This window comes from Ptychodera flava, chromosome 20 (assembly GCF_041260155.1).
Source record: "Ptychodera flava strain L36383 chromosome 20, AS_Pfla_20210202, whole genome shotgun sequence".
NCBI lineage: Eukaryota > Metazoa > Hemichordata > Enteropneusta > Ptychoderidae > Ptychodera > Ptychodera flava.
Genome location: NC_091947.1, coordinates 9,543,715 through 9,557,882, shown reverse-complemented (window position 1 = coordinate 9,557,882; position 14,168 = coordinate 9,543,715). Strand labels below are relative to the sequence as shown.

The window sequence follows — 14,168 nt, the reverse complement described above, 5'->3', positions numbered from 1 at the left end:
GGCCCGTGCGAGCCGTGCGAGCGGAAGATGACATCTGGACAATGAAGATAGCTTGTGATTAACCACGAATAGAGCGGTTATGTAATATAGTTCGATTGGATCAGTTGACTTCTCTCGGCGTTGAGGTTTTCTGCGTTCAAATAATATGGTCCTCCAGTCTTTATAATGGGTTTTAACGAGATTCTCCTTGATTTTTGATAATTTTACGTCGTTTCTTTCATTCTTCTTAGTCAACCTACACAATAGAGATACTTTTAAAGTCAGTGAGGTTGTAAATATTTTTGATCACCCTCCTTTCCAAAACGAATAAACCTGATAAAAATGTAATGGTCTCCGGTGACCAGCTTGGTACAATAGATTGTCGGCATGAGAAATCCAGTCACAGCTTAAATAAATACCATTCGCGTATCTTGCAAAAAGGTGCAGAAATGGCGAACCGACGATGTACATTAGCGAGCGGGGGACAGGGTATTCCCATATTTGGCTTGGGCACGTGGAAGGTAAGTTAAAATATTCGATAGCCCGCTCTTATTGTCAGCTCGTGCGAATTTTCTGGCACAACGCGATGCAACGCAATGGTGTGTTATGTAAGGCACACATGTATAGTACATGTGATAGGGCATGGCCTTCGTGTTGCCCTGCGTACCGGTGCTGTGTGTTCCCGGCGTTATACGGAGGCCTTTTTTACGCCGGGAACACACAGCATTGTACGCAGCAGGGCTAGGTCTTCGTGCAGATATTATTATTAAACTTCCATGGCCGCTCAGAAAAGTTAACAAAGGTTACAGCACAGCCCCCCCCCCCCCCAGTAACTGACATGACAGGACAAACTCTTCGTCACATACCCTCCACCACTGGTCAAGAAACGCCCCTTCCGCATGAACGAGGCTAGTTGCAATTCCAGTACAGTAGTTCAAGGTTTTGCCTGGGTATGTGGCTAGTGGTCTGTAGGCAAAACCGTCTGACCCAAATACTCAGGCAAAACCTCGAGCTACTGTACTGCAGCTAGAACAAGGCTTGACATGGATTGTCTCGAATACTACCAATCCTTTTCTAGTAATCGAGGTGATTACATCAGTTATTCATCGTATAAAAATGTGATAAGTATTATCATTATTCGACCAAATGCAACTGTTTCTCTCAACGTACACTCTCTGCCTTATAAATACACAGGGGACCCAGAGATCTGGTTGTTGTTGTTTGTATTGTTGTTTATGTTTATTAGTCGTGTTGTTGTTTTTGTTGTTATTGACCAATAAAATTCAACGTGGAGAGTGTACGTCTACAGAGAGTTGCACCGGGCCAAATAATGATAGTGCCCTTGTAGCATTTCTTATGACAACAACAACAACACAACAGTTATGTTCGTTGAATTTTATTAGTCAACAACAACACGACTAATAAACAACATACAAACAACAACCTGATCTCTGGGTCCCCTGTGATAAATAGTGTAATTATAGGCAGAGAGAGTACGTTGGAAGAGTTGCATTGGCTCGAATAATGAAAATGTCCTTGTAGTGTTTCTCATGACATCTACATTACCTATCAAACAACAACTCTATCGTCATATTCGTTTAATTTTATTTGTCAACAACAATAACAACAATACAACTAATATAAACATAAACTGCAGTACAAACAACAACAACAACAACAAGAACCAGATTTGTGGGTGCCATGATGGTTTAACATGTAAACTTCAAAACGGAGAAACCTTTGAACACACCACTCTCCCATTTGATTTCGCCTCCTTCGTGGGATGATTCAATGCAGCAATTTTGTAATTGCCACCCTTATGCACATGAAAGTGCAGTATACACAGAACATGCAGAACTTGAAAAGTTCAAAGTCTGTTGAAAGTAAAACAGGGCCTGAAGTTTTGCGCTATTTTATACCATAGACTGTAGAGAAAACGTTTCTCTAGAAGGTCTGTTCATACTAACAGCATGGAAAACGTGAAAATGTTGTGATTTGTAACTTGTAACTGTTGAAGGTGTTAATTGTTGTTGAAAAGGTTATCATTTGATGTTCAAAAAGTGTTACTTGTACTTTGCCAATATCAAGCAAGCCGCGTTTCCAGCACGGTGATGGAGGCACTTTGTGCAGCTACCAAAGATTAAGGCCGCATTCAAAAAAGTGGTTGGGGTGGCTGGAGAAATTGAAATTGAAATCTTATTTTTTTCAGATCCTCCTCGATATTCTAAAATATTTTCAAGTCCACCGTCTATATGATCAAAAATTTCAAGTCCCCCTAAATTATCATATAGCCACATATTTATTTTTACTCTGCATGCATTCCTATAAATATGTATTGCGCAGTCCTACACGCAGATGTTCGACACTATCTCTTATCAACAGGCTGTAGAGCCATATTCCTAAGGCAAGTTCTTAAATTGATTCATTTTTAAATGCATCAGTGGATTTTTCTAAGCCGACTTGAGTTTATCCAACTCTGGCCGGGTCAATAGCATCAGCTGAAGAGCACACAAAATGACAATCATGAGAGACTTTGCAAATTGTGAATTCCTGGCTACCTTTTGCCAAAGTGTGAAAACTGAGAACAGTGACTTACCGATAAATATTTTTTTTTCAAAAGGACAAGACATATACTACTTAGATGCTACTTATAAATGTTTTACAAAATTGACAATACCGGAAGGTTTAATTATCCCATCAAATAAATATTTTAATCTCAGAAATTTCGTGTGTAATAATGGCAAATTTGGTAAAATATGAATGATTCCGTTTAGTCACACAGTTTTTGTCTTTTCCTAACATGGACAACTCAGATGTCACAGTATGCATAATCATTGTCCCTCCACAAAAGAGGAAAGTGGCATGATAAGTATCAAAATTACACCGAATCTGTCACATGTGCTTAGTTTAGAATTAAATGTGTTCACGAGATGAGCTTTCATTTAGCTGCAGTCATATTACCTCCATATATTTATATATTTTAGCAAAGGAAGACCCAGCTCTTTCCTCACCACACATACACCCAACTTAGCTTTCCATTTACATGTAAAGGGGATATATTTCTGGTACCAAGGTACAAGATATTAACTTTATAGCCAACTTATAATTTATATTTTATTATATCATGCTACCATGCGCCATTCTGATTGGACGAGAGCTCATTCCACCGATGCTAAAATACTGTTTTAGCACTGATAGCAGTGCTAAAACGGGCCCCTAAACCAGCATTTTCGAATTGCCCGGTCGGTGCATTTGAACGTACCCATCTAAACCATAGACCCTCGAGAAAGACCGAAACTGTCCACTTTGTTTCAAAGACCGAAGACCGAATTTTGATACACAGATAAAGTGTGGGTCTATAACTCTCCTCTTGGTGTAAATAAGTTGGGATCGATGATGAAAGACGTCTCTGAAGCAGCACGTTTGGGGTATGATGCACACAAATATTAGGGCGACAGCGCACCGTGCACTTTACGGGAGTCGAGACGCGATATATCCTAGTACCGCTCTTTAAAATGAAGATAGTATTCGTTCATACACAAATAAATTGACACTTCCTCACAGTAACGGTATGTCAGATATTATTTACCAAAGTTTGGGCTATAACAGATCGGGATGTCCTAACGATGTAGACCAAGAAGTTCAAAATAACAATGGGATGACTCCTGGCGACTGCGACGATATTTGACATGTAATGCAACGAGCAGTGTCAGCGTCCAGCTCTCCCTGCATCGGGCAACACATTCAGAATCTGCACAACTGTTCATCACAGTTGCTGTCATCGCAAGTCTAAAACTGCTTGCTTTCTGGTACAATTAACGTCCAAATTATCCATCAAAAATAGATCCTGTAACTTCACTGTGCACCACCACTGAATGTCGCAACGGTATGCGGTACAGAATGAGACAAATCTATTTTTAGTATGCCAAAAAAGCCAGGACTATTGTTCTTATGTAAATTTATGAAAAAAATGTTACTTTTTTCTTTTGATTTGAACTCTTGACCCATTTTCTGTGTGAGTGCAACAGGTATTTTATGACAAGTATCGTTCGTGTTCGTGTTCGTGTTCTCACAGTAAAGATGTAAATACTTCCTCAGTATTAGATGACCCATCGGTCAAAGCATGCCTCGATGCTTTACACAACGAATATGTTGTAGTTCCTGCAGACAAAGCTTCAAACAACATCATCTTTGTCTGTAGGAATTATTATATCCAGTGTATAATAGATGAATTAAACCTTCATTCAGATAAGAGTAATACCACCTACACTTTTTCCTCCCTTACTGATGAAGACATTTTTGCAAACCATTCATCTGTGCTCAATGAATTTGGCATTCCTTTGAAAGAGAAGGACAAAAAACTGCCTATGTTGTATTGGATACCTAAACTGCACAAGAACCCTTACAAACAATGTTTTATTGCAGGATCAAGCAATTGCACTACCAAACATCTGTCACAATTATTGACTATAATTTTAACAACCATCAAAAATGGTCTTTTTCGATATTGTGACAAAGTGTATGAAACAAGTGGGTTGAATCAAATGTGGATACTAAAAAATTCGAAGGAATTGTTGCTTGATTTAAAAGTCAAGAAAAACAAGTTCAGCTCAATCCGAACATTTGACTTTTCCACATTGTACACCACAATTCCCCACGATAAACTTAAAACAAGGCTGTCATCTCTTGTGAAACAAGCTTTCCTGCATAAAAATGGCAGTAGAAGGTACCAATACATTACCATCAAACATAGGACAGGTTATTTCAGTAACAACATGGATGCCAAGCACAAATACACAGATGAAGAAATTATTAAAATGCTTAATTTCTTAATCGACAACATATTTGTTAAGTTTGGCGGTATGACATTTCAACAATCTATCGGCATACCAATGGGTACTAATTGTGCACCCCTTCTTGCAGACTTATTTCTGTATTCATATGAAGCAGAGTTCCTACAGTCTCTCTACAAAGCAGGGTCTAAAAAACTTGCAAGGCGTTTTAACAACACGCACAGATATATCGATGATCTGATTAATCTAGACAATCCGACATATCAAATTACTTACATCATATTTACCCTGATGAGCTGGATATCAAAGAAACAACAGAGGGTAGGAACTCTGCTTCATATCTTGATCTGTTCCTACAAGTGGGTACTAATGGGCTACACACTAAGCTGTATGACAAAAGGGATGATTTCGATTTTGAAATCATAAATTATCCCCACTTGTCAAGTAATATTCCATCTGCACCTGCTTATGGTGTGTACGTGTCTCAACTTCTCAGGTATTGTAGGGCTTGTGATTCCTACACTGATTTTCAACTGAGACACAGCTCATTGGCATCAAAATTACTGAGACAGGATACACAACAAAAAGACATGTTAGGACTTTCAAAAAGTTCTAAGCTTACGGTCGATATGACGACATTGTGGCCAAATATGACACCTCGGTCACACAAATGATTAACGACAGCATTCCCGGCTTTGACTTATATCAGTGATTCATATCCTGTATCTTTTCATACAATATTTAGACAATTTTGGGACCAATCCTGACGGGTGTAGCATGCTAGCAGGGTACGCTTACCCATTCCGGACACCTGGTACCACCACTAATTATCAGTGGTTCAGGATGGTCCTACTTAAATTTGTAAATTACAATTGTCCCATGGACCTGGTAATATATTACCTTGAATGGAAATGATTATTGGACCAGTTTAATGTCATATTGCATGCGAATAAAATGCAATGTCGATATGGACGTAATACGTATTTATCGTAGGATACTGTGTGCCTGTATGGAATCCTTATAAAATGCTCGTCTCGGGCGCAGAATTTCCGACGTTCGATCTCTCAGACGTCCGTTTTCTGCATTTGGCGCTTAGAGTGATGAAAATACCCAAGTAAGACAACAAATACACGCAAGTTGATATAATATAATCGGCTCGTGCTATATGTCGCGCATTGTACCAAAATCTCGTGTATACCCTCCTGCGACGGGGGTTATTGCTTAATTTTATAATTAGTTTTTAGCTGTATTGGAATAAATATAGAGATTCTAACACAAATGATTGCATGTTCAACGAAGGGTTATGAAGAGAACTTAATAGTAAGTTATCAGAAAATACAAAATGTACATTCACACCAATTTAAAAAAAATTAAAAGAGAAAAGTTATAAAATTATGAAACCCCAGAATTTGGCTGTGCTTCTGAGCAAACTATGAACTTTTGAAAAAGGATCATATAAAAATAATGTGTTTGGCAGTTTGAGAGATGCAAGCATTCCCAGAATGTCAATATTTATCTGATTCATATAGACACATAACCAAAATTCACATAAATTGTACAGAAATTTCTTCACCATGTGCCTAGAGCTCTGTTCGGAGATTAGGCGCACTACAAATGTACTTTATTATTATTATTATTTGATGCCAAAGGTCAACACAACTGCTTGGCATTAGTATTCAAAGAAGACGTCAAGCAAATAACGTTCCCAGGCAAACAGTGTACAGCATGTCCTTCATTAATATGTACCCTGCATGTGAAAGTTTACGGGTTATCTGCGATTATAAGAAAAGCAACTATTTCTCTCATCTTCTTGTTATTTGATTATTTTCAGTCCAAACCAGGTGAAGTGAAGAACGCTGTAAAGTTTGCCATTGAAACTGGATACAGGCATATTGACTGCGCACACGCATATGGCAATGAAGAAGAAGTTGGACAGGCACTTAATGAAGTGTTTAGTCAGGGAACAGTAAAACGAGAAGATTTGTTTATTACTAGCAAGGTATCGTAATGTCTGCCTAAGTTTTGTAATATCTACATATTTGTCAACCAACTAATTCTTTAAAAAATGTGTCGCACCAAGGAGTGATCTTACCAGTAACACCCTGCTTAAAAATTTCTTGCTATTGATATATTGCTTCAAATTCACTTATTTCAGTTCGACATCATGTATTCAAGCTTCAAGCCTTTGCAGGAAAAATGGGTTTTCTTCAATTTTAGTACATTCACAAGTTATATACGTTGTAAGAAAGGAAGTTTTTAAGTTTTAATCAAAAAATATTTGAACCGTTCTTTTATAATAAAGAATAATAACATGAGGAGTAATCCTGCAAATGTGACTTTAGAAAAGTAACTTTACCATAAATTTACCGATGCTCAAAATTTAAAATTGCTACCATTTTTCACATGAATTAAGCAGGACAAAATTAAATATTGAAATATTGCAAGTCAGTTCAAGCTTCAATTTTTGGAACACGTTTAAAATCAGACTGTTCATTCTTCTTCAAGAAGAGATGGATGTAGTGCTATGTGTTAATAATTTGTTCACTCAGGAGTGGATCGTTTGCATCACTTTTCCTGAAATGAAATTAGTAATATATGTGGTACATTTTATAATATACTTTCACGTGTAAACAAATACAGATTTGGAATGTGGACCATCACCCTGACGATGTGAAGAAAGCTTGTCAGAAAACCTTGAAAGCACTGCAATTGGATTATCTTGATCTCTACTTGATGCACTGGCCAATGGCATATCTTGTAAGTGCATAAGAGTTTTAGTACGACAGATTTTGATTGGAGGACATGTAGAATGATAGCGTTCATCTACACTGTACATATTCAGTAAACTGTTAAATAGATATCTAAGATATCACATTACTCATAGCGACTATTTTGAAAATATAAATGATTATGATATACTTGATATACGTTTCACATTTATGGAGTATATATTAATACACATTTTCATGAATCCTTGATGTTTGTTAAATGTTACATTAATTTTTATCTCATCAAGAAAAATCACTGGTATTATGTTACAGTACGTGGATAGGCAGTAGATCCTTATTCTGCTGTCAATGATAAAAGCAATGTGTTCTCATTCAAATGTAATTATTTCAGAGAGGAGAAAATAAGTTCCCCAAGGATGAAAATGGAAAATTTATATATGCTGATACTGACTTCGTTGACACATGGCAGGTATGTTCTCATAGTCAGTTCTACATATTATTTATTTATAATTTTTCCAACCTAGGCCTAGACTCTTTTTGGATTGCTCTTTCATGAATACAAACCTATCCATGCTCTGAAGGTTCCAAGTATCACAGTTGAAATCTAATCGTCTGGTATTTATTTTTTTCCCATTTGGATGAATTTTAATGTCCTTGCCAAAGTTTTAAATGACAAGTCCAAGCAAGAAAACCAGCAGTTCAAAATATATTGACTGCTTTGTATATGGCCATTTTACCAACTTGTTGTTCCATTCTCAAAAATTGCATGCTATAACATTCCCAGTGTACAAAATGAAAATTTCAGCATTGATTTAACTCAGGTATTTTAATCCCAGGCAATGGAAAAACTGGTCGATGAAGGACTCTGTAAGGCCATTGGTTTGTCAAATTTCAATACAGAACAGATTGATCGTGTGCTGGCTGTTGCTAAAATTCCAGTGTCCGGTCTACAGGTAAGGCATTTTTAGTTAGATATGTGCTAACGAAATTAGTGTAAAACTAGTCGATGAATATCAGCTCCATGGTATGTATCTTTAACCTTTTCATCTCAAAATGGTACACAAATGGTGTTTTCTGTTGAATATTGGACTCCTTAGAAGCAGATGAAAAGTTCTAACTTTGAAATGAAATTAACAAGCTCAGTTTAAACTTTTGAAGATTTTATAATTTCATGTTTGAAGTTCAGCTCATCAAGATTTAAAAGAATCTCAAATGTTTAAAAGTGGAGAAATTGTAATTCAGATGTGTCTGACTCTACAGTGTCCAGGTCAAAGAAGTTTATGGAATGGTAAACAGAGTAGCAGTTGAGGTTATGTTGATAAAATCACAATGGCTCCACCAAATCAACTCCTGTCAGTTTTTATGTCAACATTTACTGTTAAGAACTCTGATCCTGTCACCTCTGTAATATCAAGAAAGGCTGCTTCCATAAGAAACTTTTAACTCAGTGCTACGAAACGATTGCATGTCAAATTTTGTACAAGTGTGCAGGTTCTGAAGCTAGTGAAGCCATTTGTATGAGGGGACACCTTTGATTGTTTGATTGGTAAAGGTGTCTACATTGAAAGGCAACCTCAAACCCCCGTCCCCGTCCCACTTGCCCGTACAGGGGTCCACAATGTCCAATAAATGCAATAGGAATGGATCATCTCATTCTGGTGAAAGGGTTAATATGTACATAAAATCCTATGCAGAGTGGAAATTTTGCCCAAAATAACCCTGTCTGCAATAGATAGGTGTCCCGATATGAGAAGTGTCCACAAGGAGAATTCAATATCTAATATGTGATTGTTAGCTATTATGTCGCTTAGTGTAATTGCTTTTTATTTGGCATTTGTCTTTCACAATCAAACTAACAGGTTGAATGCCATCCTTACTTGACTCAAGAGAGTTTGATTGAATATTGCAAGTCTAAGAACATTGTCATGACGGCGTATAGCCCCCTTGGTTCACCAGACAGACCATGGTGAGTTAATTGGTGTACAACGGTATGACTGATTTCCATTTCCTATTCTGTGTACTCTATGTCTATCCCTATACTGACTGGTCCAGCGCAACAATACTATAGAAACTTTATCTTGAAATCTGATTATCGTCGACAGTAAATGGTTGTAACCATTCTCAGGTAGTAAATCAACTCTGGATGTTGAAAATTTGCATGCCACAGATAACACGAGCCACATTACTGCTCACATGAAAGATGGAAAGCAAAGATACCGGAATGATAATTACACTCCATCAACACTACAGAACAACCAGCAGGAATGTGGCAGAATAAATTTTATACCAAATTTCAGATCTATAATTACTCAGGGCTGTCGTCAGTAATGAATGCACAATTCATCACCGCAGCACAGGCTGATTTGGCCAAGTGGTAATTAAGTCTATACAACCATCGCATTCAATCCAATTTAGTTGAAGTATCATATCTTATTATAATTCCTTCAGGGTCAAACCTGATGATCCCAGTTTGTTAGATGAGCCAAGGCTGAAGGAAGTTGGTGAGAAGTACAAGAAGTCAGTGGCACAGGTTCTTATAAGATTTCAAATACAGCGGGGAATTGTTGTGATTCCAAAGAGTGTCACACCAGAGAGGATTAAGGCAAACCTCCAGGTAAAGCAATTTTCTTTATTATAATTCATTCATTTGGTATGTTTTTGCTCATTCATTAATTATATTGGATCTTTGTGTTTGCCTGTCTGTTTGCCTATCTATCTCTGCTTATTTTTAGTGAACAATTCAATTTTCATTTATCTTGACTTCTTGTTTTGCATGTCATGTTTTAAAAGATTCTGTTGTGAGCAAACTTGTTATTTTGTCCATACCTGTATTTTCATGTTTGTCCATTTGAAAGTTGATTCATCAATAATTTGTTTGAAAAACTGAGATTTGAGTTGCTAATAAACACACTCAGTCAGTATACATTTAAATGACTTTCCGTTGGCCCATTGGTTATTGCTTGGAAGGTCATATATCATTGTTTCACCAAGTCTTATTTGAATGCCTGGCTGAAGGCTTGTTGTGACTTGTCTGAATTCATTCAGGATCTCGCCAGACATTCTTACAGTGCAATCTACCTTTTGATTGATAAATTTGTGAGCTAGTCTGGAGGGTTTCATTCATAAATAGGGGTGTTTTCCACGTTAAATTTATCATGGCATCCATAGTTCCGTCTTGATTGGTTTACTCATATAGTGTGTTCTGTGTGCATAATTTATGGTTGATCAGCTGACTGACTGTCCTGTTGAAAATTTAAAGAAAGTTCGAATGAAAGTTAAAATCAACATCAATACATTTACAATATACATAGATATGAGAACAGTTTTGTAAATTTATAACTGATGTTTAATGATAGATTCTCTATGAAGCCTTTGACGCCTTATTTACATCTCAAGTTCCACTTCATTTTTTACAACATTTATGATGTAATATTGCAGGTATTTGATTTTGAACTAAGTGATGATGACATGAAGACAATCGCTGGGTTCAATCGCAACTACCGTGGATGTCTATTAGAATGGTACGTATAGGGTTAGCCAATAGTGTATTTTACTGTTACATAATAAGTCTATACCTTAAAATAGATTGGTTCTCTTCCTTAGAGCCTTTTATGAGATGAAACTGATGCTTATGAAATGTTTAGTGAGTTTCACTTTGCGTTCAAAGGGAGATAGTCAGAGTCAAAATGAATGATTAACATTTTACATGTGTTTGTGTTAATTTGATATCAACCCCTTTGAAAATACATGTAGTATATGATTAAACTTCAAAGTTTTCATCCAGTTATTGAATACACACAATGCGGAATAACAGTGACGCTCTTTTTTTAAAGATACAAGTACTGATATTGGTGTACACTTAGCGTATGTGAGGCATTTAGTCATCATGCTATCGGTCAAAGAATGAATTCATGTAGTCTTTTGACCTATGAAGTAATCCAGGGAGGAAAGTTTTTAAACAGACTACTCGAGATAAAGTAAAAATTGTACAGATCACCTCCTATTACCTGTATATGGCTTTCTCTAATAGACTATCAGACCTAGAAGCTCTTGACACATTATTTTCTTTGTTTTACCCATGTTGGGGAGTGAATAGAGTTATGGGTCAAGTGGTCGAATCCAAAAATAGTTTCCAGGTGTAGAAGCTGTCTTGCCAGTGTATGCTTGAGACCTGTGTATGATTGTTGAATACATTATACAAACCTGGTGTTCACATCTTTTAGAGTGACAGCAGCTTCATGACTGCTACAGTCAATCGAGTTAGGCATACACCACTTCATAACAACTCTTTATGTTTTCATATTGGAATCTGAGAGGTGTTCCGATGACCTTAACTCTACTTAAATCTACAGTAGCTTGTAGAAGCATTCACTGCCGAGTTTTATCATCTACACGATCTGAACCTTGGTCCTGCACATGTCATTAGCAAAATATCTTGACCTTGACCTTGTTTTCATTTTCAGGGTCGGCGATCACCCACACCACCCTTTTAAGAGTGACCTATGAAATGAACTCTGAGAATCGTCTTTGTGTAAAGACAAAATTGGAAATTAAGTGCCAGTGATTATAATTATGCAAAGTAATGAAACACTCTGGGGAAGTGATGTGTTGTGGACCGGTAGACTGGTCATCCATTACACAAATGGTTCTTATGTAAAACTATGGAAAGAAAAACTCTGTAAATTGCGGATATTATGAAAACAGCAAAGCTGAATAAATATGCCCGGAACATAAACATTCCAAATGAGAACACTTTTGCGCACACAAGGAATTCTCAATTATTTCGTGAAATCTCAGGACATTCTTGATGTCATTTTATCAATGATATGATACAGTGTGTCATTTTAACAAATTTGTTTTATGCCGGGTACAGGCCACACAGAGTTTTTGGCATGTATCATGGTTTGTTGATATGATTTTATGCGAAGTGACTTGTCTAGATTTTTCATTTTAATGATGCAAATACACTTCCAATGCTCAAAAATATAAATTATTTGTCTTTTTTATAATTAGCTCATATTTGGTATGTATATAAATATCAAAAAGAGCTTATATGGTAAGTCGGTGGCGTCTGTATGTCTGTCTGTCTGTATGTATGTATGTGTGGATGTATGTCCGTCACACGCAATAGCTCCCAAACTGCGGCACCTACCATCACAGTATTTTGTGTACAGGTAGGCCCAGAGGTTGAGATGTGATGTTGTTCAAATGAACATGTCAGTGTCAAAATATGCAAATGAGGTAAGAAAAAGGGGAAATCCTGCAAATGTGCCAGAGTGGTGGCATTAACTGAACCAGCCCACACATCTGAGTTGGAGATTCTGTAATCTCTAACCTATTTGTATGCAGTTTACCTATTACGTGTAGGAGTGGTGGCAGTGACTAAAACAGGCTACTCCACTGACCTGGAGTCTTTTCCTGTCATTGTTCAGGAACATATTGGCAGACCTGCTAAAACCATGAAGGACTGTGTTGAAACATTCCTCTTAAGCCTGTTCCTAAAGTTGACCTCCAGTACCTACAGTTTCAGACCTTATTTACTTTTGTCATTCTTGTTTTTCTGGTTTAAATATTTATTGGTGGACCAATTCAAACCAAATATGAGCACACTGTACTTGACGGTATTTTTTTTAAATCTCTGCTGACTTGGATGACTGTCCTTACATTTTTCTAAATGTGTATGCACCTAATAATGAAATGGATCACCTTGCTTTTATGAATACCATCTCCAAACTGTTAGTAGAGAACTATTTAAATCCAGCTACAACAGTGATCATTGGATGTGATTTTAATTTTGTTTATAATTTAAATTTAGATAGATAAGGGGGACCCTTGGAAAGGCTCAATCAAATTCCTTGATGAAATTGGGATGCTCACAATTTAGTTGATGTTTGGCAAGGTGTATCGTGGAGATCAAATAGGTTTTACCTAGCGTAGACAATAGCCTGCCTTAATTCAGAGTAGGCTGGATTATTTCATTGTATCTGATTTTCTTCAGCAAAATGTGACAAATATTAAAATAGTTCCTAGTGTAGAGTCTAATCACTGTGTGGTCCCTCTAGTTTTGCATGATGGAAATTGGAAATTGGCCAGGTTATTGGAAATGTAATGAACGTTTACTTTCTGTGAAACCTACATAGTCTCAATGACAAACAATATTAGAACTTGGGTTAACAGCTACAGGGGGGGTGATAAAATTGCTATGTGGGAGTTACGATTTAGGGATTATACGGTGGGATATAGTAAAGATGAAACCCAAAACAGGAAAAGTAAAGTTAAAGATCTGGAAGAAAGAGTAAGACACTTGGAAAACATTCTGTCATGCCAAATAATTAAAATTTTAAGTTATTAGAAGATGCTAATCTGAACTAGAGAAGGAGTATGATTATATTACAGAGGGATCCATTATCAGCTCTAGAGCAAGATGGTATGAAAAAGGTGAAAAGAACAATAAGTATTTTCTTAGTTCAGAAAAGATTAATTTAAAATCAACAAGTAAATTCTTAAAGAAAAATGATATTATTGTAAAGAACGCACACATGATTCAAAGTGAAATTAAGTCTTTACATGTTAATTTATACAGTAAAAGAGAAGTGGATAACAGAGATGTGGATTTATTTTTGAATGAAGGGTACCACAGTTACTTCCAGGCAAGAAAACTCATTTG

The 14,168-nt window shown here is 36.7% G+C and overlaps 1 protein-coding gene across 1 annotated transcript; it reads left to right on the top strand.

Annotated features, from left to right (window-relative positions):
- Window positions 1–343: 343 nt before the first annotated feature.
- Window positions 344–12,378, top strand: LOC139119968 (aldo-keto reductase family 1 member B1-like). Its single transcript, XM_070683936.1, has 9 exons — window positions 344–500; window positions 6,604–6,771; window positions 7,413–7,529; window positions 7,893–7,970; window positions 8,338–8,454; window positions 9,361–9,467; window positions 9,950–10,115; window positions 10,940–11,022; window positions 11,965–12,378. The coding sequence occupies exons 1-9, from the start codon at window positions 429–431 to the stop codon at window positions 12,005–12,007; spliced, it is 951 nt and encodes a 316-aa protein (XP_070540037.1). The 5' UTR covers window positions 344–428; the 3' UTR covers window positions 12,008–12,378.
- Window positions 12,379–14,168: the final 1,790 nt, after the last annotated feature.

Excerpts from the sequence above, each read along its gene's own strand:
- LOC139119968 (XM_070683936.1), top strand. The coding sequence starts at position 429 with ATGGCGAACCGACGATGTACATTAGCGAGCGGGGGACAGGGTATTCCC. Across the intron at positions 9,468-9,949 it reads GGTTCACCAGACAGACCATG|GGTCAAACCTGATGATCCCA; the intron begins GTGAGTTAATTG and ends TAATTCCTTCAG. Across the intron at positions 11,023-11,964 it reads CGTGGATGTCTATTAGAATG|GGTCGGCGATCACCCACACC; the intron begins GTACGTATAGGG and ends TTTCATTTTCAG.